This window comes from Zingiber officinale, chromosome 3A (genome assembly GCF_018446385.1).
Source record: "Zingiber officinale cultivar Zhangliang chromosome 3A, Zo_v1.1, whole genome shotgun sequence".
In the NCBI taxonomy this organism is placed as follows: domain Eukaryota; kingdom Viridiplantae; phylum Streptophyta; class Magnoliopsida; order Zingiberales; family Zingiberaceae; genus Zingiber; species Zingiber officinale.
The window spans coordinates 53503819-53529000 of record NC_055990.1 but is presented as its reverse complement, the minus strand read 5'-3'; the positions used below and the strand labels follow the sequence as shown (position 1 = coordinate 53529000).

The 25182-nt window shown below is 39.1% G+C and overlaps 3 protein-coding genes across 3 annotated transcripts; 2 read left to right on the top strand and 1 right to left on the bottom strand.

Moving 5' to 3' along the window:
* Window positions 1-3970: 3970 nt before the first annotated feature.
* On the top strand, window positions 3971-18058 carry LOC122051891 (protein CHUP1, chloroplastic-like). Its single transcript, XM_042613207.1, has 6 exons — window positions 3971-5215; window positions 5323-5454; window positions 5547-5728; window positions 5805-5916; window positions 17569-17703; window positions 17805-18058. Exons 1-6 carry the CDS (start codon window positions 3971-3973, stop codon window positions 17970-17972), a joined length of 1974 nt encoding a protein of 657 aa, XP_042469141.1. The 3' UTR covers window positions 17973-18058.
* A 3620-nt stretch (window positions 18059-21678) lies between these two features.
* On the top strand, window positions 21679-23673 carry LOC122053747 (probable polygalacturonase). Its single transcript, XM_042615728.1, has 5 exons — window positions 21679-22252; window positions 22328-22448; window positions 22559-22733; window positions 22808-22878; window positions 22957-23673. The coding sequence occupies exons 1-5, from the start codon at window positions 21920-21922 to the stop codon at window positions 23595-23597; spliced, it is 1341 nt and encodes a 446-aa protein (XP_042471662.1). The 5' UTR covers window positions 21679-21919; the 3' UTR covers window positions 23598-23673.
* On the bottom strand, window positions 23646-24766 carry LOC122050421. Its single transcript, XM_042611325.1, has 3 exons — window positions 24398-24766; window positions 24095-24309; window positions 23646-24018 (listed from the first exon to the last, which is right to left on the bottom strand). The coding sequence occupies exons 1-3, from the start codon at window positions 24764-24766 to the stop codon at window positions 23646-23648; spliced, it is 957 nt and encodes a 318-aa protein (XP_042467259.1).
* Between the last annotated feature and the right edge of the window lie 416 nt (window positions 24767-25182).

The following is a 25182-nucleotide window of genomic DNA, read 5'->3' as shown; positions in this document are numbered from 1 at the left end:
CTTGCTATGCGCGCATCCCTAACTAGACCCGGGTTTGCAAGCCCCGAATTTAGTAGGGTTACTAGGTTATCTGAACCTAGGGACGACTGTGGGAGTCCAACCCAATGGATATCTAATCCAGTACAGTGCCACTGAGAAAGTAAAATACTGAACATAGCTAATTATTGCTTGTCTTGCTCTTTCTAGGTTATCTGAACCTAGAGCTAGGTTGTCTGAACCTAGAGGCGACTGTGGGAGCCCACCCATTGGTCATCTAGTCCCATAAGAGCTGTAGCAAGACTAAATAAGCTGTAAAAAAAATGCTTCTATTGCATTTATCTAAGCTAATAAAATGCCTAAGTTACATTTTAACTGTGCTAATAATTTAATCGAACACTTGGTATGCGCTAGTTCGCATCCTTTGTGCCGAAAGTCTACATACTACTAAACTGAAGCATAAAATTCATACAGAAGCTACTTATACTACAGGTGAGGGGTTTCTTACCTCCTGTTCGGATTTTCTTACAAATCTAATCGCTAAGTTTTCCAGTGGAGACGATCTTCTCGATGGTTCCCTCGCGTCTACGTGTTCCTCTCGCGAAGGGAAGCGTCTTCGTGTCGGAGTCATCGCCGGAAGGTGCTCCTAGAGCCCTTAGGCTTGGTGCGCCGAGAGAGGAAGAGGAGGAAGAGGTGGGCGGCGGTGAGGGTTTGAGGGAGAGGAGAGTTGCGTTAAAACCCAACCCCACTTAATAATTTCCTATTTATATCAAGTGGTTAAATTCACCCAACTCAAATATAAATATAATTGTTTCCCTTTCCTTTCAGCATGACCCTGCTGGGTTCACTTGGTTTACTAAAGTTATCTATAAATCATAGGGTTCGCTAGGTCTCGGGTTCAATTCTCGCGTACACTGTTTTCATTTTCTATTTATTTTTGCTACTTCCGTTATTCTAAAAATTTCATAAAAATATCCTAAAATTCCAGAAAAATACTAGGATATTTCTAATAATTAGTTTGAGAATTTTCGGGCGTTACAAAAGCTCCTTGAACCCTTTTGAAGGCGTCTTACACCCACAGATATGATCTCCCATGGGTTATAAAAAGACCTATGGAGCTAGGAAATATTCAACAATTCCTAGCTAGTATATTTCTGAGCTTTCAACAAGTGTAAGAAGCTTCTCCGCCTTCAACAAAGGAGACTTTTAGTCTTTCACTTGTCTTGGATTAACAACCACCTAGGTTGTAATCAAATAATTTTCCTCTTATTTTTATTTTATTAGTTGTTCATTAAATTATTATAATTGTTCTACTAATCTGAGTTGAAAGATCGAAAAATAGTTAATTTTATTTTTGTGGGTAAATCACCCTCCTCTTACCGGTCGCACCAGGACTAATAGAACATCCTACCATACTCAGTACTATGGTCTTATATATACACTCAGTCAGTTAAATATCCGCCCGATATATCTTCAAGACCACATTGCTATAGAATCGCAATAGTCTGTTAGATAATCACAATTACCGCTTGTTAGAAAATATTCTTTTGTTATTACACGAATATTTAATAGAACATTCCTCAAAGGTAACTTTGCATTTTCCATTAGCCGACACTTTATGACAGTATATTTCTTCATCCGCCTCATTAATGGTGTCAGTTACAAAAAGAGTGCACACGGATAACGGATTCCTCAGACGGTGACTATCTGCCTCCCAAAATACATATTTCTTTACTTGATAACTTCTGACATCCGACATTTTCTGCCACCTTATGATTACGGAGGTTATGAGATGTGATATATAAAGGGAGCTTCTACAATAGCAAGGTACGCTTTAAGATGCTTTTAAGATGCTTTACACTTTAATACGCCTTGATACGCTATGTTACATAGCTATTGTTTAATTTCTCACTTGGGCATCACACTTACTTGAGTATCAAAGGGTTTTCGTTAGAGACTCATTCTCTAATTTTTAGCACTGAAATTTATCTACTCTCTTGAGTGTGTATAGAAAGAATTTTTATTCCCGTTCACAACCTCTGCTCTCATCTAAAGTTTTCATTTAGTCAACTTATAGCTATTTATCCAGTATGTCATCTCTTTAGCTTTTAACAAAAGCTAGAACAAATAGTTATGCTTTATCAATGCTAGAACTGCCCACTACTATATACTATTTATTTGGTGGTGTTTTTCTCTATTGAGTAGCAATATGAAATTTACTAATGCTATTGGGTGTGTGTTTCCTTTGAAGAGATATGGTGTGTGTTACTCGTGCAAAGATGGGAAACCATTATTAGTCAGCATGCACATTCATCAAAGTAAAGGTACTCATTAAGCACCTTCAACTATATTAGATTGTTCTACGTAAACATAAGAATAAAGTTCTTTTAAAGGCCATAGTGAATAATCCACGTTTGAGGTAGATCATAAGTAACATATAGGTAAAGTACAAAGTTTACTTAACAATTAAGGATATATATATATTTTTAATGATTATCAAACTTTAAGGTGCATTTCCAAAGAGAAGATAAATTTTGAGAGGCAACAATTAAAAGGATACTTCTTTTGTTTTTACATCCCACTCTTTTTTTTTATCTTGAGAATACTTTTATTTTTAATATTATTATAGCAGCTAGATACTAGCTACTTTAATTTATAACCGTTACAAATGATCTGTTATAATATGATAAAATATAATATTTCATTCTAAATAAAATTATTATATATAAAATATTGTTATATTAAAATATTTTTTTACTAATTTAGTAAAAATATGTAAACTCTATTAAGATCATTTTAACTTAATTAAAATCACTTTATAATTTTTAACTAATAATTGTTGTAAAAAAGAATTTAAAGTCATTTCAATCAAATTTTAAAAAATATCGATGCAGTTTAAGCATTTTGACTGAGTTGAAAAAAAATATTTTGAATGAGAATATTATATATATAATAATTGTGATTAGAATGAAATATTATATTTTATCGTAGTATAGTAGTTATGGAATAACCATGACTAGAAGATCGTCATAGTTACCAAAGTTAAAAGTAAGGATGCTATTGAAATAAAGAAAATAAGATAAGTGCCCATTTGAGGATTTTTACAAAGGAGCAGTTATTTGATGATTCCTTAAATATGATATACACTTTTGATTTCTAACTAATTTTTTAAGGAAATATTCACTCCCTGTACATAAATATTCAAGTTGTACGAGGGCAAATGTGAAATTTCCAAAACTAAAAAAAATCAGTATGTGTGATTTTAAAATTTTCATCGTCGTCGAAATAAATAAAAGAAACGCTCACGATGAGGTGAGCGACTTAAAACTTGGATGTTATATGGAGAGTAAATTTTTTGGTTTATAATTTCTAATTTTTTTCTAGTCATTTTCATAATTTGTAGGTCAAATTAAAATCCAATTAAAATTAATCCTGATCTTCTTTGGATTCATTTTTTTATTTATGTTATAATTTGATTCGAATTATATGACATCGTGTAGGAAGACGACGGTCGACTCACTATCGACGACTTCTAATTATTTGTCTCGATCAAAATTATAATCTAAATGGAAAGATAAATTAAAAAAAAATCGTAACTAATTTTAATCAAATTTTAATTACAATCTAACATATAAATTATGAAAAACATCAGAAAAACATCTGAAATTACAGACAAAATCTACAATCGTCTTCATCTGGGGTGTCTATGACAATGGTACATTAAGTTGATCACAGATGAAAATAAATTAGTCGGTCTATAAGTTAGACGTGAAAATTTAAAAGAAAATGGAAATGGGATACGTTAAAAATTTCCACCTTTATTTAAAAACTTTGTTTAGTTATTTTTCTGACCTTTATTTCAAATCTTGCACCCCGAAAACAATGCAATAAATAGCCTAAAAAGCCGAACTCCGTGCTCACAACATCGAGTACGAAGCAGAGGAAAGCATTGCAATATATAGAAAGCCAAAAGCAAACGAAGAAGACATTTGCCATGGTCGCCGGCAAGGTGAAGGCTGCCATGGGGTTCCACCGCAGCCCCGCCACGCCCAAGGCCGAGGCTACTCGCCGGTCCTCCTCAACCTCTGCATCCCATAAGCTCTCTCCCGGGACCGCCGGGCACCAGGCACCGCCGACTCCGCTTCCGTCCCTCAGCCCCAAAACTGCCGCCGCATTCGCTCGCTCCTTCGGCGTTTACTTCCCACGCACCTCTGCTCAAGTGCAGCTCCGTCCGCCTGAGGTCGCCGATTTGCTACGCCTCGTGGAGGAGCTCCACGAGAGGGAGTCGCGCCTCCGCACCCAGATACTGGAGCAGAAGCTCCTCCAGGAGACCGTCGCCATCGTCCCCTTCCTCGAGAAGGAGATAGCGGACAAGACGGACGAGCTCGCTCGGGCTCGCGACCGGATCGAGCGTCTAGAGGAGGAGAATTGCACGCTGCGCGACCAGATCGCGGGCTTAAGTTCTAAGCTGCGTAGCAGCGAAGAGGAGAACCAACATAGGGAGAAGAAGATTTCAGACCTAGAGGCCGAGTTGGACAGGCTGAGGAAGGTGACTTTGGAGCAAAGCAATCGCGAGTCACAGGCTTTGGTGGAAGGAGCGATCGACGAGCGCTCGTCATCTCAGCAGTTTCAAGGGCTTATCGACGCCTCCGCGAGGTCGAATCTCCTCAGGAACTTGCGAAAAGCTTCCAAATGCGCTGACATTGTCGGTCCAAGTCACGACGACCAAAAATGCGAGAGCAGAACTGACAAGGCGGATGAAGCGGAAACCAAAGGGGCGCATCGGCAACCTCACAGCCTTGAGAAAGAAGACGTCTTGAAGCCTCGAGTTGCTAGAGTTCCAAAACCACCTCCTACGCGTAACATCTCCGCCTCGAAGACATCTTCTTCGTCTTTCCTCTCAGAGACCATATCTGGTGTGGCGATAAGCAAAACCCTCAAATTAGCGGAACTCCTCCCGCCGATTCCACCACCTGCGGGTCCCACTCGTAATGACGGAGACCGACCACCTCCGCCTCCACCTCCACCTCCACCCCCGCTGCCGTCAAAGGGGTCCAGGTCGACATCGGGATGCGTGAGGCGAGTGCCGGAGGTGGTGGAATTCTACCATTCCCTGATGCGGCGAGATTCTAAGAAGGAGTCGAGCTGCGGAGGCCCTGAAGTAGCCCCCATTTCCGTCGCTTCCAATACACGCAACATGATCGGCGAAATAGAAAACCGTTCTGCCCACCTTCTCGCTGTAAGCCCCTTCCTCCCCTCCGTTAACCTTCGCCGCCGTTTCCTCTGTAATCGCCAAGGTCCTAGTCCAAATTGACTTAGCTGGTTACGGAAAATCTTAATTCACAGATAAAGACAGACGTAGAGACGCAAGGCGACTTCATTAGGTTCTTAATTAAAGAAGTTGATCACGCGGTCTTCACCGACATCGAAGACGTCGTCGCCTTCGTCAAATGGCTCGACGACGAGCTCTCCTTCCTTGTATCCTCTTTTTTTTTTTTTTTTTTAATTCAGCAAATTTTATTGAGCTGTTAATTAGTACGTACTTTTGATGTCATGAACGATGCGGGCAGGTGGACGAGAGAGCGGTGCTGAAGCACTTCGAGTGGCCTGAGCACAAGGCGGACGCAATGCGCGAAGCGGCCTTCGGCTACTGCGACCTCAAGAAGTTAGAGTCCGAGGCGTCGTCTTTTTGCGACGACACTCGGCAGCCCTGTGTTTCCTCTCTTAAGAAGATGCAGGCGCTGCTGGAAAAGTACTCATCTGAGCCCTCTTCCTCTACTCCCTTCTGTTTATTAGGGATTACTTCGACGCCGGCTTCCATTCCACAGGTTGGAGCAAGGCGTTTACAACCTATCACGTGTTCGAGAGAATGCCGCAAAGAGATACAAGACGTTTGGTATTCCTTGGGAATGGATGCAGGACTGCGGATGCGTTTCCCAGGTATCCTGGCGACAATCTTTGCTCTATTTTGTTTATTTACTCATTCGCGTGCTCTTGCTTGCGTGCTGTGTTATCGATCTTCTGATAAGAAAGGACCTTGTTTCTTGTGTACGTGCTTACTTCCTAAGTATGCTTATGACATGCATAAGTATCGAGACAAACAGAATACAGATATCATGGGCCAGAAAAAGAAAATGACATGCGGAATCAAGTTAGGAATTCTTCTTAAGTATGCTTGTGACTCCTGAGATGCTTTACAGCAACGCAATTGTACGGATTTCCTTGGCCCATCCTGAGTTTTTTGTCCTAAAGCTATAACTTGTCTTTTTAGGCTTTTATTGGCTAGCTAGTGGTTAAGCCAAAGAATGGCCATCTTACCCAGTGAAAGCGTTACAGAGTCATTCATTACTCTCTTTAATTTGTCCATAAATCTATTAAGTTGTGTTTTTTAGAATATTGTTTTAAATAAGTTGAAATATGATCACATAAATGTTTGAAACAGGTTGACAAGAAAAATTGGAGTCCTCCTAACAAAAAGAAAATGCACTTGAAGGAAAATGTATAAAGAAAAATAATGCAAGCAGCATAAAAATAAAATGACTAAAATTCGTCTCATGTATGCTAGGTATCACTGAGCTTAATTTAATCTGAAATAAAATTCTAACATTGAGAGATCCCTCAACGTTGCAAACCTAGAGGTAAAAGAAAGTAGAGGACAAACATCAAGTGTAAAGAAAACGTATCCATGATATAATTGTTGGTAGTTTTGAGAGCATGAAACAAAACCTAAATAAAGCGGTAACCACTCACATGGATCTCCCGAAGTTGCAACTGAAGACGCCGGCGGTCAACGAAGAGGTTCCTGCTGTCGGAAGCACGATCACGGAGCAACCGGAAAGCGCTTCAAGGTTCACGAGCCAAATCCCAGCCGCTGGATGTTCTCCTTTGCTCGCACATGATTACCTCACGGAGCTCTCTAAACACCTCCGCTGAGATCGCACACCTTTTTCCAATCCCATTTTGGATATGTGCTTGGACGCTACTTTTATAGGAAGCCTGAGGAAGACGAAGGGGAAAGGACGCCCCTTCGTCTCCTTGGCGTTTGCAGCAAAAGGAGTAACGAAGGGGAACCCTTCGTCTCCAGTAACGTCTCACATCTCCCACTCGTCCAAGTCAATCCATATGGTCACATAGACCATGTTAGTCACATAGACTACAAGGTGATCATGTCACGAAAACCAGAGCGAAATTAGTCACAAAGACTAAATAAGTCACGTAGACTTTATGAGGATCAAGTCACAAAGACCAGAGCAAAATTTAGTCACAAAGACCAAATAAGTCACGAAGACTTTATGAGGATCAAGTCACAAAGACCAGAGCAAAATTTAATCACAAAGACCAAATAAGTCACGAAGACTTTATGAGGATCAAGTCACAAAGACCAGAGTAAAATTTAGTCACAAAGACCAAATAAGAACATCCATTCCATACATTAGGGAAAATGGTTAGTGCGACAATAAGCACAGTGAGCATTCAATTGCTAAGAAGATTATCACACCTTACTTAGCTGCTCCATAGAATGAATCAGAGATATAAATGTCCATAGAACAAATCAAAGACATAAATAGCTTGGCTTTACCCCAGATTAAATTATTTACATCATTATGAACATCTCTAATCCCTCATATTGATCATATGTCAAGAGCATGTTCAACATCTCCAATCAAACAAATTATTCACAAATACATTTTATGTACTAAACTAAAAATATAACCGGTACCATAAAAATGTCACAGATGTAAATCAATCTTAATCTTCCTTTTTAGCTAGAATCTATTCATTCTAATCAGTCGCTTTCCTAGTTATGCTCCATAGACCGAATCATCCATAGCCAATAGGAAACATGCCAAAGTAGCAGACACTGATCAAAATTTCAAGTAGATAGCTAAATAGTCACTTAAGGTAAAATCGAGATTAACTTATAATCTCAAGGGTCTCACATAGTAGAGAAGCAGGGATCCATTCTCCTACTACCCTTCTTATCGCCATAGCACATGTGGTATGAATCACATGCTACGATGTTATTCTCTTTACTAAAAAGAGCGCATGTTTTTCCCAAAATCTAGCATCGTACAGATTTCGATCTAGACATTCCCAATGTCTAATCCTGAATTCAACATATGAATACTAATCTGACCTCAAGCAGATTCAGTAAATGGTGGGTGCATTTACTTCAATCATTACACAAATGATCTCATCTTGACATAAATATCAAGGCGACCTTAACTTATGGGTATCTCTATTCACAGCTACATAAGCTGTCCCATAAGCAACGGTCTTACCTCTATTTGTACTTAACAAATAGAGATGATTGTCCATGTGAGTGGACCAATCCCAATCTGCCAACATGCTTATCGAGACTTTTATTCGAATGTAACAAAGACATATACACTGAATAGATCATGACATTTTTCATTTATCAAAATGTCTTTACAATTGTTACATTCTTCGAAGTCCCAAAGACTTCATATGCCCATGAAATGACTCTTTAGTCAATGACTTAGTAAAAGGATCAGTAAACATATTTTGTGTAGGGATGTACTCAAGAATCACCTTTTTCTTGTCAATAATATCCCTTACAAAATTATATTTAATTTCTATATGCTTGTCTTTGCTGTGATATTTGAGATCCTTGGAAAAAGCTATCGCAACTTGATTGTCACAGTACACAGTAACAGAACTCCCACTATCCTCAGCAATCTTCAAATGCTTTAGGAACCTTCTTAGCCAGACAGCCTCTTGCACAGCCGTTACACAAGCCACATACTCAGCTTCCATTATCGACAAGGCTACACAAGCCTGCTTCTTACTGTTCCATGAGATGGCGCCATCATTCAGCAAGAAGACATAGCTAGATGTGGATTTTCTGTCATCAAGGTCCCCTGCCCAATCTGCATCTGAGTAGTCACTTAGGCTCATATCTGATCCTTGGAAACAGAGGCAATAATCAGCTGTTCCTTTAAGATATCTGAATATCCTCTTCACCGCTTTCCAGTGTCTCAATCCTAGGTTTGACTGGAAACGACTAACTAAGCCAACAACATAGCTTATATCGGGACGAGTACACAACATAGTGTACATCAAACTACCAATAGCACTGGCATATGGTTTCTTCTTCATTTCGGTTATTTCCTTAGGAGTCTTGGGATACATACTTTTGCTCAAGACAATACCTTTCGATATAGGCGTCTGTTCAACGTTGCAATCTGACATATTGAAGTGTTACAGCATCTTAGTAATATAAACTTCTTAAGACAAACCCAAAAGTCTTTTTGATCGGTCTCTAACGATCTTCACTCCTAAAATGTACTCTGCTTCTCCCATATCTATTATGTCAAATTGTGATGAAAGCCAACTTTTGACTTCTATCACACACTTTATGTTACTTCCAGCTATTAACATATCATCAACATATAATGATAAAATGATAAACTTTTCTTTTTTCCTTTCTTAGGTAAACACAATGATCCTCATTGACCATTTCGAAATCATAAGATAATATTACTTCATTAAATCTTATGTTCCATTGTCTTGACGCTTGCTTTAGCTTATATATAGACTTCCGAAGTCTACATACTCTTTTCTCTTGGCCTTAGCAACATAATCTTCTGGTTGTACCATATAGATTTCTTCGTCAAGATTACCATTAAAGGAAGCTGTTTTTACATCCATCTGATGTAATTCCATGTCATATTGTGTTACTATAGCTAGGATGACACGTATTGACACAAACTTCACAACTGGGGAGAATGTCTCTTCAAAGTCAATACCCTCCATTTGGGTATATCCTTTTGCAACTAATCGAGCTTTGTATCGATTAATCGATCCATCTGCTTTCCTCTTTACTTTGAGAATCCACTTATTCCCAATAGCCCTTCGGCCCGGAGGAAGATCGACTAAATCCCAAACTTGATTCTTTCTCATTGACTCCATTTCTTCATTCATTGTAATTTTCTATTCTTTTCTAACTGAGCTTCTCAAAGCTTCCTCAACTGTTTGAGGTTCATCATCATCAACTGGGAGAACCATCAATGCCTCATTCTCAATATCAAACCTTCTCCGAGGAATAATCTGACGACTACTTCTTCGAAGGTTAGACTGTTGAGAAATTGACTCATTCAGTGGCAAATTACTCCCACTCGGTTGACTAGATTCAGGCATCTCCTGATCTGTTGATAAAGGAACATTATCCTCCTCCTCTATCTCATATAGAGGAATTGTCTTATCAACTTCACCTCGTGTTGGGAACTCAGTTTCTATAAAAGTAGCATCTCTTGACTCTATTTCAGAGATGGTTCTATCTTGTCGCTCACCAATAAAAACATAACTCATAGAAGTCTCAGAGTACCTTATAAAGATACACTTCTTATTTCTGGGTCCTAATTTTTCATATTCGTGAGTCTTATCATGAACGTAGGCAGCTGACCCCCAAGATCTCAGATTACTCAAATCTGATTTTCTGCCTGTCCAACTTTGAAGACACTTTGTTAAGTATATAGGCCGCAACTAATAATGCATATCCCCAATAGGAGATTGGCAAATTAACATGCGCCATAATAGACCTAACCATTTCAAGAAGAGTCCTATTTCTTCTTTCAGCAACCCCATTTTGCTGTGGAGTTCCAGGGATAGTTAGTTGTCTAATAATCTCTTTTTCATTACACATTGTCTTGAACTGATCAGACAAATATTCACCTCCACGGTCAGTGCGCAAGGTTTTAACCTTATATTCCAATTGATTCTCAACTTCGTTCAAGTAACGAATAAAGCAATCCAATGCTTCAGATTTGTGAGAAATCAAATACACATGACCAAAACGTGTGAAGTCATCAATAAATGTAATGAAATAAGAACTCTCATTTTTAGCCTTCATATTCATTGGACCACAAATATTCGAATGAATTAATTGCAATGGTGATTCAGCTCTAATAGCCTTACCAAATGGTTTCCTAGTCGTCTTTCTAGCAAGACAATGCTCACATATAGACAAGTTAATCTTAGCATGAGTGCCTAAAAGGCCCTCCTTAGCTAATCTATTCATCCGTTCTTGTCCTATATGTCCCAATCTAGCATGTCAAATTTCATCATTAACATCAGCATTATTAGTAAGAGCAATGTTTGAAAAACAACCATCATTATTATTTGGTTCTACATCAAGAACCATAAAACCATTTGTTACATAACCATACCCAATTAACACAGAGTTAATTCGAAGTTCCACACAATGGCTATAAAAATTTACATTATAACCTAAATCAAGAAGACAAATGACGAAAACCAGATTCCGTCGAATCTCAGGAGCATACAGGACATCATGCAGAAACAAGGTGCCTCGACCACGTAGGTTGAGCTTGTAAGTGTTAATTCCTTTGACTTCAATTCTTGCATTATTTCCTACATATATCCATTTGTTGCCAGCTGGTATCCGACGGTACTCCACATATGTAGCTCGATCACGTGCTACGTGGTTCGTTGCTCTTGAATCTTTTTAGGCTCAGAACACTCCCGAGCAAAATGACCCTTCTTGCCACAGTTGAAGCAAGTCAACTTGCTCATAGGTCTTTGTCCATATCTCTTTCCTTCTTCTTGATTTGGTTTTTAACAGCAACAACACTAGCTTTCTTTCCTTTCCTCTTTCCTTTCTTAGACCATTTTTTCTTTTTCTTAGAACCAAAACCTTCAGCTACAAAAGCTTGACCAGAAATCCTTGCGGATTCAATCCTCTCCGCCTCAAGTTCAACATGGCGTGAGACATCGGTGAAAGTCTTGATACTCTCACTGTAGGTCAAATTCTGTTTCATCGTTTCCCAAGAATCAGGAAGGGAACGGATAACTGCTTGAACATGTTGTTCATCGGTCAATGCATAACCAGCAGTTTTAAGCTCTCGAATCATGTTACCTATCTCCCTGAGATGTTGGGCCATGGTAACATTCGAGAGCTTTTTATAGCTATCAAACTTGATAGTTAGCTAGCGAAGCTTACTCAGACTGACTCCACTATATTTCTCTCTAAGAGCTACCTAGCATGAGCAGATGGCAATGGCTCATACTCAAATATCAGGTCATCCACCATTGAACTAATCAATATACCCTTAGCAATGGAGTCCTTCCTTTTCCATGCCTTATAGGCATCAAGAACCATCAATCGGTTCCTCCATGATTTGATTTACAGCCTCTAGAACTTCTTGTTCTTCAAGAACGTATTGTATCTTGAGGTGCCAGATTTTGTAGTTATCCCCATATAATTTCTCACCCTTATTGAGTTCAGCTATGATGTTTTTAGTTGCCATGATCTACATAAATAAACACATTATTTATTATTTCAGTGTACTTCATATATGTGCAATTATTTATTGACTCAGTGTAAATTAGAGTTAGTTTACAAAATCAAGTGATAACATTGTTTCCACTCATCATTTGTATATTCTAATCTAATCAACATTGATCAATCATATTACACATATCCCATCTAATGAACGAATCATTATTAAAATGAACTAATCATTTTTCATATGAACTAATCATATGGATATATGAACTAATCATGTCATGAAATGAACTAATCATTTCCAAGTTTGTTAACATATAACGTAACTTTTCATTATATAATTTTGTTCGTACATAACGACAGAAATTATTACATGATTCAAAAAACTAGATGAGCTAACACTGTTCGTACATAACGACAGTAAATAGAACACTAATAACATAGATAAGCTAGCACTACTCCCACTAGGATAAATGCTAGAGTAGTGGGTAATTGCATCCCGTTTGTTTCGGATTCTATGATGGGTGGTTCAGCCTCAGGTGTATCCATCAGATCCATTTCTGGATCTTCTACACACTCTTGAGGATCCCCCTCTGATTCTTCGGGATCTATCTCTAGATCCTCTTCGAGATCCATCTCTGGATCCTCCTCAAAATCTTCAGGATCCATTTCTAGATCCTCTTCAAATTCTTCGAGGTTCATTTCCGGATCATCTTCAGATTCTTCGGGATTTGGATCCTCCTCTAAATCTTCAGAATCCATTTCTGGATTCTCCTCAGATTTTTCGAGGTCCATATCTTCGAGATTTGGATTCTCTTCAGATTCATCAGGACCCCATTCCAAATGAAGTAACTGTCTGCACATCTCTGAATATGAGATGTGCCCATCAGACTCATCCCAAAGTTGGAATGCTATCTGCCTTAGATGTTCCGATAATGAATAAATCAGAGACCATCTTCTTTCTGTTTCCTGGACTAGATACCCTTCTTGCTCGAGATTCCAGAACAACCAATCGAGCCGACCAATAAGCCTACTAACTCCGTGATCCGGATCATATTCCAGCTTCTTGATCTCCTCCCATAGCTCATGTTGTCGTTCATAACGACCAATCATCGTATATATCGTTCTTTGTATCTGGAATTGAAAATCATGATGTCAATACAAAACCGACAGACCAGTAACAAAAACCGGTCTAATTCAATTCTCACATATAGAACAAAATATACAGAATGCACAACCAATTAAGAAAAATAAATTTCCTTATTTTGGGGAGTCTCATGTGACTGACACATTGGATCGGTCAATCAGGAATCCGGATCTTTAAGCTTAATCTATTGTCCTCATTAGAACTAATCTAATTGGACTTATATTCTGTTATTGTTTAAGCTCATTTGAGTCAATCTCAGACTTATTGACCAAACTCAGGTTCGTTTGATTCGTCCAATTGCTCATTGGATTAAGTCTGAACCATTAGAACAAATCTAATTTTTATGATCAAATCTGACACAACAGAACTAATCTGGTCATATTTGATCAACCCAACTTCTGTAATCAAACTTACCCCCAATTAATTCAGTAATAAACCGAACTGGTTAAACCAACAAATAATTTGAACCAGCTTCAGGTATTATTGAATCAAACTGGTCTGCTTAAATCAACTAATAATTTAAACTAGACCTGGGTTTGATAGGACAAGTTGGTAGGGTTCCAATTTTCAGTAAATTGAACCACAAATTAATTAAATATTTATTTATTTTAATTAATTAAATACATATAGGTATGTATTATTAATTAGTAAATAAATATTTAATTAAATATTAGCTACTATGCAGGATCTTGAAGAAGCAAAGAAAAAACATGTGTGCACTCTTTTAGTTTTTATACACGTTTTTTTTTTTAATTCTTTACTGTTCTTCGTCAAATGAGCACTGTTCATTCCTTTTTTTTTTAATCGATTCATGAATCGATTCAACACATGAGTGAGGCACTATGCCGTCAATTGAATCGATTCAAAATATTTGAATCGATTGAACAATCGATTAAAACAAAAAACGCGCACTATTCATCTTCTTCGCGACAGAAAAAAAACAGCGAGCTATTCTTACACCGATTTTCATGCTTTCAAAACCATGATTTCGTGCTCTGATACCATTATTGGTAGTTTTGAGAGCATGAAACAAAACCTAAATAATGCGGTAACCACTCACATGGATCTCCCGAAGTCACTGAAGACGCCGGCGGTCGATGAAGAGGTTCCCGCTGTCGGAAGCACGATCACGGAGCAACCGAAAAGCGCTTCAAGGTTCACAAGCCAAATCCCAGCCGCTGGATATTCTCCTTTGCTCGCACACGATTACCTCACGGAGCTCCCTGAACACCTCCGCTGAGCTCGCACACCTTTTTCCACTCCCATTTTGGATATGTGCTTGGACGCTGCTTTTATAGGAAGCCTGAGGAAGACGAAGGGGAAAAGACGCCACTTCGTCTCTTTGGCGTTTGCAGCAAAGGGAGTAACGAAGGGGAACCCATCGTCTCCAGTAACACCTCACAATAATATCTCATAGTGAAAAATAAAATATTCAGGATGGTAACAAGAAATAATCATCATTAACTCTCATTATATCTCTTTCTTTTCCCTTAAATAGGTTCACTTTTTATCCCATTTTTTTTCTTTAAATTTTATTTCATCTATTACATACAAGATGGAGGATAGAGAATCCGCAATTCACCAAGTAATAATGCATCCTATGTAAAACATAGGATGTAGGATGTACATGAACCTGTTGGTCAAAATAATCTATTGTAGGAGATTTTGGGACTTTAGCTAAATTTAAATATACAAACTTAAATTCAACTTACCTGTTGAAATGATCTGAGCTGCTAATCTCAGGTTGCCAACAGGGGCCGGTGCCTGCCAAGTGCCGAACGTAGGCTTCACAGTGGTCGAGCGAGTTGGGGCAAGCCGGGCAAAGAGGCCGAGCGGGCGAGTCGGACGACTGAGTGAACGTGCGGTCGAGCAAGTGAAACAGCCAAGTGGCCGGTCGGGCAGAGCAGTAGGGCGACCGAACGAGTGTGCGACCGGCTAGGCTTGAGGCTGGTCGGGCACGAGGTCTACCGGGCGAGCTGAAGATAGACTGACCAGGCTTTCAACCGGTCGGGTGAGCAAATAACCGAGCGAACTATCTCCCGAGCGAGTTGGAGCCTAGTCGGGCATAGAGGCTAGCCGAGCGGGTGAAGCGACCGGGCGAGTAAGCCTTTGGCTGAGCGAATCGACTGGGAGGGGAAAAAGGTCGACCGGGTGAAGAGGTCGGGCGAGTTGACCCAGCGAGCTGTAGTCGGATGGGCGTGCAACTGAGCAGACCAACTGAGAGGCTTGGCGAGCTTACTGTCGAGCAAACAGAGCGAGCAGTCAGACAAGTGACTGACCAAGCGAGTGAGTAGCCGGACGGGCGAGTCGCAGACCACGTGACCGAGTGGCCGAGCGAGAAAGCGTACGAGCGGCCGGGCGAATTGGGCGAGCGGTCGAGTCACTAAGGGAACTAAGAGGTCGATCGGGCGGTTAGAGAGACCAACCGGGCAATGTGACCGGGCGGGCAAGCGATCGACCGGGTGAGCGTTTCGAGGCCTGCGCTGGACGCAGTTTCCTTGAAACAGATTCGCCCTACCTTCGGCTGTACTTCGAGGTTTCCTCAAGTCATCTATTTCCCAGGATATAATGGTGAATCGTGATTCCCACTAAGCACTGATGGTCACGGCGAACTGCGAGGTACCCGATTGCTATCACGGGCAGTCCGCCGCGCAAGAGATGCACTTCGTTACACAAATAATAAAAGGTTTACATGGAAAAATGTTGGTTGTTCCACTTGGACAAATTTTGCCCCGATCGGTCCGGCATTCGGCATGTGCAGGTTGTTCTTGCACATGAGTCAACTTGGTTCAGTGCAATCCATACCATGGATTTGCACCCCCTGCACACCTACGTGTGAGAGAGAACCTCTCCCCATGCATTTGTTCACATTATCAAAGCATGCGAATCAATATAAACCAACCAAAATGTCTTGAAACTCCTAATGCGGGACTAAGATCTCATTCACAATGGAGCTTCTTCCCTCTTCCATCTCTTTTCCATTCACATATATCCAACAGAAGGTGAAACTCTCAGGGTGTATCTTTGGAGGGAAGGAAAATATGTATAAAAAAATTCTCTACATGTGGAAAAGCTATTCTAGATTAATTTTCAAGAAATTTTTTAAGTATGTATTTCCTATGTAGAATTAAAATATGTAAAAAAATGAACAAAATGAACCGGGATGGATTCAGGAATTAGAGATGGGCTGGGTTTTGGGTGTGGAAGTGGTGGGCCAAGCACCAAAACAAAATGAACGAAAAGAAAATAAAAAAAAAAACACATCATTTCTCCTTGGTGCCAAGTTGTAGGCTATAAAATACATATGTAAGATTTTTTTTTTGAATTGGACTAAAGCCTAGGAGAGTCCTATCTTAGATCATTATCCAGAAGAAAAAATACATATTAATTACTGAAATTTTAGCAATACCCTAAAAAAAATACTATGAAGGTCCACAAGGAGTTCAAAAATTGATATTAAATTTTTTAATTTTAAAAAAGAATTCGAAAAATTAAATTATTACTTATAGTTTGATTTAATTGACATTTATTATATTATAATTAATTAAATAAAATAGATGAAATTCTACTTTTTTTTATTTATATTATATATGCTAATTATATTGGTATCTATTATATTATAATTAATTGAATGAAATAGGTGAAATTCTATTTATTTTGTATTTATATTATATATTATTTTTTTATATTAATATTATAATATATTTTTTTATTTGCATCTCACAGTTCAGAGATTGGACATGGTAAGGTCATAACTGTGCTCATCTAAGGAAAAGTTATTATCTCAGGAAAAATTAGCATTGTCCTTTGTTAAATGCAATTGCTGTATTGTTTTCAATTGTTCTTCTCCACAGTGACTTCCTTTCTTATCCGTGTTCTTTAACTTGACATTTCCACATAAAAATCTTCATTGCCTATATTTGTGATTTGTCAAAACTTGATATTAAAAATCTCCAATCATTAATATCAGAGTTGATTCTTGTTTGATTCTGTAACATGAATGGATTCATTGTTATGATCAGCATTCTTAGTACATATTGTTTGCATACATCATTAGTATTCCTGATACATGGGGTATACTCTCATCCTGCAAGGTTGAAGCTCATTTTGCAATATACATAATTATGAAATGGTTAACTGAAGTTCTTAGTTTTGTCTATCACCAATGTATAAACAGATCAAGTTAGCATCAGTGAAGTTGGCAATGAAATACATGAAGAGAGTTTCCACTGAGCTGGAGGTTATCGGAGGTAGCCCCGAAGAAGAAGAGCTCATGCTTCAGTGTGTTCGATTTGCCTTCAGAGTACACCAGGTACTTGAGGATCAATATAGCACTTTTTACACTTTTCACCAAGCACGGGCTCACAATATAAGCTGTAAAAATTGATGACCTTCTCTTTCGATGTTATCCAGTTTGCTGGAGGTTTTGATGCTGAGACAATGAGAGCATTTCAGGAGCTCAAGGACAAAGCTAACACCCTACATCTACAACGGCTGAATCACAACCAGCCCAAGGTCTACTGCAGGTTCACATCTTGCCAAGGTTCGCAACCAAGCAACCACTTGTGTAAAGTAGACTAAATCCATTTGATTGATACCTTAACCATTCTATAGACATTACTGGAAACCTTATACCACAATAGTGAAGCTCTAATTATTTCAGACTAGTGGTATCTGATGCATGCAGTTTTACTGCTGGTTTTGTTTGGCTTTCTACCTCCAACTGTGATTTCAATCATGGACACAGATACTGTTTCTGGAAGTGGTATCCTTTTCTTGCTCCCTCCCTAGCTAATTCTTTGGAAAGATCCGAAACTTCTGCTTGATTAGATCATGGATTGCTTGTATTTATATGCTGCTTTTCTTCCTCTCTCCTTCCTCCTAGTTGCTTGTATTCATTCATAGCTTTATCCTCTGCCTTAGCTTGCTCTCTGTTCTCCATGATCTTCTCCTTGGCCCCATAAGTCACAAATACCTTTTTTTTAAATTTGAAAATGAACACAATTTGTTTCTTGTAAAATTTTCAAAATTATCCAATGTGATTAATGCATAGAGACCGTAGGAATAAAATCTCTGTGCTTGTCGCAAACAGTTGATTACGTTGAGGTAGGTAATACATTGTCAAGTGAATCATTTTGTTGGGCCTTGTTGGGGGCTATGAAGTTCGTACTAAAAGGATGTTAATTCATCGACAGGAAAATCTTTGCAGGAGGTTAATGTAATTGATCATTTTACCAATGACCTTAATTGAGTACTTCTATCGATTTAAATTTAAAATTTAAGAAAAAAATAATTATATATATAATTATTTTGATAGAAAGGCAGTTAAATAATTATTATATTTAAGCCGTTTAATCATTTTAAAAGCGTGAATACATCTTAACTAAACTGACTAAACGACTCAGACCCTTTTAACGGCAATTTGCATGGTTGTGGTCCTTGTGCAGTAGTACTCATTGCGCAAGGGGTTTTGGGACCATTTATTTGATTCAACACTGAAAGACAAACTATCAGTCAACGACTGAAAGTGGCTATAAATCCTTTGTTGCCTTTCTTACTTTCAGTAACATTCCCCTCCTTTGTCCATTATCTCCCAGCTTCAGGGTTGTCAACTTTTATCCTTTTCATTGCATACATACAGTTACTGTTGTAATAATAATAATAATAATAATAATAATCCGATTAATTTTGAAAATGATGAATTTAACTCCATAAAAAATTTTCAATATAAATCAGGAAAGCACAGATGAATTATTCTATATAAGATTTGAACCCCATTACATTTATCATTTTGAACAAAACATAAGGAGCTATGCATATCATAGTTCAATTGGAGCATCCAATATCCTCCTCTTCCATATTTGATACATGGAAGCGTTCCACTATCCTAGTAATTTCCTTAATGTTAACTATTACCTCTTAGCTATCAAGCATCAGTGCTAGTATAATTTCCCAAACATTCGATCTTTGGTTTAATTTTTCAACCCAGAAAATGTGTATGCTTGGTTGAAAAATTCTTATATTTATATTTTTCAAAAATAATTTTAAAATTAAAACAATTAATAAGAATTTAAATTAAGGAGGATTATGTTCACAAATGGTTAGAATTGTAAATAAATCAATAAAAATTTATTTACGTTCATTCAATATATATAAAGTTAATTAAATGAATGAGCTTGAACAACTCAGTTAAATTAAATAAAAATTTTGAATAAATACGTGTTAGTTTATTAATGTTTATCAATAAAAAATATCATAATAAAATTTATGAACTATGTTTATAAATAAAATTCTCATCAATATGATATATAAATAAAAAAAAAATTAAAGTTGTACAAACAAATTTGAATTATCAACGACTTAACTTATTTACATCAGATAGTGTATAGCAAACAAAAAAGTGGCACAGCTACATCATAATCAAGTATTATATTGGACATAGTGTAATAGTAAAACACTCAAAAGAGTAATAAAAGGATTGGACGAATATTTTAAAGATTGACCTTGAATGTGTATATATGTTAGGAGAAAAATGCTTTGGGGACATTTAAATTATATAAAACATGGATTGCTAGGCCCATAAGGAAATTAATGCTCCTGATAATGAGGCCAAGGCAAGGCATGCATGCCTATGTGCTAGAGGTGTCAAAGCATTTCTCCCGTTCGTTCTCAGCTGGTCCACTTGTTATTCCTCGACGGATTAAACCTACTTCTTTTAACTCCATCCTTGGCTGCATGTTTACCCACCACCGCAAAAGAGCATGTGATCTGTTGACTGTTGGTGCCACTACCCCGTCGCTGCTTCACGGGAAATGAGTTCACGAGCTCTTGTCATGGCCTGCGAGGGTTTCTGATGACCCTTCGCTCCTTAACAAAATCTCACCATCACTGATACCTGTGAAAATGCTGAGTATTTTTGATATAAAGAAGACATTAACAAGTACTATTTCATGTAATATTTTCACAGAATTATAAATGCAGCACATGGTGAAGAAGAAGCCACGAGGATAGCACTACTAGCTAGTACTAGATTCCTCGCAAACGGCTCAATATATGTCAGGAACACTAACTTTCTCATTCTATTCTTCCATTGGCCATTCTGCACGACCAAAGAGAATAAAGTACATTAATACTTATTTGGGCTAGCTAGTGAAGTTACAGATACGAAGAGAGAGTTTTTACTTATTTAAAATTAATTTTTATAGAAATTATTTTAAAATTAGTGGCAAGTTAAAGTACAAGTGTTTGAAAATAAAAGTTAAGATAAAGTTGAAGTGTTTGATTAATAATTACTTTAAGTTTAATTTTTAATTAAATGATAGTAATATTTTTAAATTATATAAATTAATCTTTTTTAATTATTAAATATAATTTTGATACAGTATAATTATTATTATATTTTAAATATTATATCAAAATTATTATTTTTTATAATAACAAAATATACAAAATTAATAAAAATAAAAATAAAATTTATATAAATACATAAAAATATGTATAAAAAAATCTATAAATATAAATTATATAAAAATATAAAATATTATTTAAAAAATAAATATCACAAAAGTGCGGTGATAATTATGTAAAATGTTAAATTTATTAAGGTTATAAATGTGATTACAATTATGTAAAATGATAAATTTATTAAGGACCTAAATACTAACTTTTAATTTTAGAACATAAACAAAAAAGAAGAAGCAAAAAAAAACATCAAATTCTTACTTTCAATATTTGAGTAAAAGTTAGGGCTTCCACAATAGTGTTAATACTGAAGCGTTAGTGCCAACGTGAATGATTTTTAATAGTCCTTACTAGCGCGTTCAATTCTTTGAACGCAATAATACCTATAGATTAAAAAATTTAAAAAAAAATAACATATTACCATTAATACCAATGCGGATGCTTTTTTAAGAAACTGAAGTAAAAATTGACATTCACATTCACTCAAAAAAAAAAAAACTTCAGTATAACTAGAATAGAATAAAGAAATTGTAGATCCGCTAGCCCCTTAGAATCTCTATATAAAACACTCCCTAAAGCCTAGTTCTGTTATACTGAACTTCAGCATTCTTGTGAATTAGAGCACCAAATGTTAGGTAAAATAACTCACTAATGTCAATCCCGAAAGGTATCATCTTCTTCCCAGGATGAATAGAATGCATTAAATAGCTCGCTAGTGTGGCCCTCGAGTAAAAGAAGGGATTTAATTTGGAAAGAGATTCTCATCTCCCCTCCATTATTCCACCACAGAAAGATGACATGTAAGCGATCGAGATGCTTGGTTCTGTTGTTAATATAAACATTTTCCAACAGTGATGAGCTGGTTAGAAAGATTTTGCTCTGGAGCTTTCTACTTGGATTCATGCATGCAACGTTTCTCCTTTCTCCCCCCCTTTTTCTCTCTTGGAGCCTCTTCGGTTTCTACATTGATTTAGCGTCAAAGCTTGGTCTCCTGAAAAGCCTATCTTGGCATCTCCTCTTGTACTCCTCTGCTTTCAACTTCCATCTTCCTTGTTAGCTTGAAAAAAATGGTTCCTTTTGAAGTTTTGTTACGACCGGCCGCGTTGCTGCTTATGCTGCTGCAATGCAGCATGTCGATGATGGAGGAGTCGTGCGTCGGCGTGGTGCCGATGAAGCAGAGGAGGGAGATGATATCGATCACCGATTTTGGGGCGGTGGGGGACGGGAAGACACTAAACACATGGCCCTTCAAGAAGGCCATGTACCGTATTTCGCACCAGAGGCACAAAGGTGGCACTCTGCTCTACGTCCCCCCTGGCGTTTGGCTTACAGAGAGCTTCAGCCTCACTAGCCACATGACTCTTTTCCTCGCCCGAGGAGCTGTGATCAAGGCCACACAGGTGCTCCTCCTACAATTTTGCCCAATCTAATGACTGGATTTTAAAGTGGATTTGATTGAGCTTCGTCTCCTGCAGGATACAAGGAACTGGTCTTTGGTGGACCCTTTACCATCTTATGGAAGAGGGAGAGAGCTGCCTGGAAGGAGATACATGAGCTTCGTTCAGGGAGATGGAATCAGTGATGTGATAATTACGGGTGATCCGCATTTTGCTCTATCTCTTCATTGGTTATTTATTACTAAAATGACAATGTCCACAACATTGATGCTTGTTCAGATTACTAAACATGTTCTTTTGTGTTTGCAGGTGAGAATGGAACAATTGATGGCCAAGGTGAGGTGTGGTGGAGCATGTGGAGACAGAGATCTCTCCGTTTCACCAGACCAAATCTTATAGAGTTCAAGAATTCCAGAGACATTCTCATTTTCAATGTCATCTTTCAAAACTCTCCGTTTTGGAACATTCATCTTGTTTATTGCAGGTTACTATAAAACAATTCCTTTAACTTCGTATCATCCTGTTTATCTGAAACTAATTAAACCCTCCTTGGTGTAGGAATGTGGTGATCAAGCATGTAACAGTGCTTGCTCCTCGTGATTCTCCAAACACTGATGGAATCGATCCAGGTATATATATATATTCGACATGTTTATTTCTCTTCTTGACTTCAATCTGCAAATTAACCGTCGTGAAACATGGTTCAGATTCCAGCTCAAATATATGCATCGAAGACGCCTTCATCTCAACCGGAGACGACTTGGTGGCCGTCAAGAGCGGCTGGGACGAGTACGGGATAGCCTACGGCCGTCCTAGCTCTGGCATCACAATCCGGCGTATCACCGGGTCGTCGCCCTTCTCGGGAATCGCCATCGGAAGCGAGACCTCCGGCGGGATCGACAACATCCTAGTGGAGAACGTCGACCTGTACAACACCGGCATCGGCATCCACATAAAGACCAACATCGGCAGGGGAGGCCACATCAGAAACGTCACGGTGGCCAACGTGCGCATGCGAAGGGTGCGAAAGGGGATCAGAATCGCCGGCGACGTCGGCGACCACCCCGACGAGTACTTCAACCGGCGGGCGATCCCGACGGTGGACGGCGTGACGATCAAGAACGTGCGGGGCGTGCAGGTGCTGCAGCCCGGGTCGATGGAGGGCATCATCAGGAGCGCGCCATTCACTCGGATATGCCTCTCGAACGTCAAGTTTTGGGGCGTCGGTCCTCGCCGAGCGGCGTGGCGGTGCTCATCCGTGAGGGGAGCGGCGGTCGACGTCCGGCCGCGGCCCTGCTCGGAGCTCGCTGACACCTCCAGCTCCGGATCTTGCTCGAGGACTGCGTAGAAATTGTTGGAGCTGTCTTTTTTCTTATAAAAAAAGGACAATAAAGTTTCAGAAAAAAAGGACAATAGATTTCATATTATTCCCTTGAAATGAAATGTGTGTATTTAAGAGGTCCTGCTGACTTCCCTCGCTCGATCGCTCTCGTGCTCCAGTTTTCTCCTGAAGAAGACCAACTTCCTCAAATTGCTTCTTCATCCTACCGTTTCCAAGTATCAATGTAAGCCGATCCTCTCTGCCTTTACTTAACCTCTCATATGCAGAGCCTCGAAGCTTCTCAAGCCTCAGCCCGTCCATTTGCTGCATCTTGAACACCTTAATCACATTCATCAACCCACCAACCATGAACAGAACACTCCCGCACAGACCCAGCCAACCCCAATTTCTCTCCTGCGTTGAAAAACAGAGGCAGCTGTGAGTTTCGCTGACAGGTTAACGTCGTTTTTAGTTAGATTAATTAACAACTCACAACTATTCTCTGTGCATGGATTGAGCCAAACACATGGCATTTGCTGAGAATTCCAGCGACCAAGAAAAGCAAGCTTCCCGTGAGCAGAGGAAGCTGGACGCACTTCTGCAGGATCTGAACATGCCCATTTGCTCGCTCGTAGATCTGGCATATGTTGTGGATGGAGCCGATGAGCCAAAAGAGTGGGCCGGCGATCAAAGTGTTCAGAGCATGTTTTTGAAGCAACTCATTGTATCCATTCTCCGTCTACATTTGTAATTGTGCCGACGCACCAGCTTTTAGTGCAGTTTCTAATGCCAAAACGTAACGGGTGAGGTGCTTATCGCGAATTAACCTGGAGCGAGAGGAGCAAGACGCCGACAAAGGCTAAGATAGTGCCGACGATGTTGATCACGGGAACAGAGAACTCCACGAGTGCCAGCTGCAGGTCGAACTCGAACAGCGGGAAGCAGTAGTCGAAGCCGGCGAGGTGGGCGACGAGGTCGTGGGCGTTGACGGGGAGGAGGAAGGCGAGACCGAGGAGGGTAAGGGGGAGGCCGTAGTTGGCACTGTAGGGGAAAGGAGAGAGCAGGACTGACAAACCACAGACGAGGAAGAGAGCAGCGAGGAGGTAGAAGCCGGCGTTGAGGTACTCCCACCGGTTGCGGGTGCGGCGGCCGGGCCCGTAGGCGCGGCTCTCCCTAGTCGACGCGAGCTTCACCATGGCGAGGAACGACGGCGATACAACACTAGCGAGGGAAAAGTGTTGATAAATTCTTCATCGATCTGTGGCTGTAATAGCTTCGTCCTCACGGGGGCGGTCGGGCAGAGATTGGAGGCGAAGCAGAGAAAACCGAGAGCGGGGCGGGCGGAGCTAAACGTGGCGTCGTGCATGGCGTGGTCGTGCCCAAACTGCGTTATACGTGTCAGTTCTACAGACCCCAGGACTGCTTTTCGAATGGCAGTTGACTGAGAACTTCCCTCGTTGTTTGCTTACAAATTTCTTAAAATGGTAAATCAGCGCCAACATTTACTTGGGACAACGTAAAATATGTATAAAGTTCCATTATTTAAAAAATGATAATTTGATTTTAAAATTAAAAACTAAACTATTATTAAAATAAATAGAATTAAAGGAGA

Coding starts and splice junctions, on each gene's coding strand:
- LOC122050421 (XM_042611325.1), bottom strand. CDS start 24,766: ATGGTGAAGCTCGCGTCGACTAGGGAGAGCCGCGCCTACGGGCCCGGC. Junction 24,310..24,397: donor TCTTGCTCCTCTCGCTCCAG/GTTAATTCGCGA, acceptor TTACAAATGTAG/ACGGAGAATGGATACAATGA. Junction 24,019..24,094: donor ATTCTCAGCAAATGCCATGT/GTTTGGCTCAAT, acceptor TTAACCTGTCAG/CGAAACTCACAGCTGCCTCT.
- LOC122051891 (XM_042613207.1), top strand. CDS start 3,971: ATGGTCGCCGGCAAGGTGAAGGCTGCCATGGGGTTCCACCGCAGCCCC. Junction 5,216..5,322: donor GTTCTGCCCACCTTCTCGCT/GTAAGCCCCTTC, acceptor CTTAATTCACAG/ATAAAGACAGACGTAGAGAC. Junction 5,917..17,568: donor ACTGCGGATGCGTTTCCCAG/GTATCCTGGCGA, acceptor ATGTATAAACAG/ATCAAGTTAGCATCAGTGAA.
- LOC122053747 (XM_042615728.1), top strand. CDS start 21,920: ATGGTTCCTTTTGAAGTTTTGTTACGACCGGCCGCGTTGCTGCTTATG. Junction 22,449..22,558: donor CAGTGATGTGATAATTACGG/GTGATCCGCATT, acceptor TTGTGTTTGCAG/GTGAGAATGGAACAATTGAT. Junction 22,734..22,807: donor ATTCATCTTGTTTATTGCAG/GTTACTATAAAA, acceptor TCCTTGGTGTAG/GAATGTGGTGATCAAGCATG.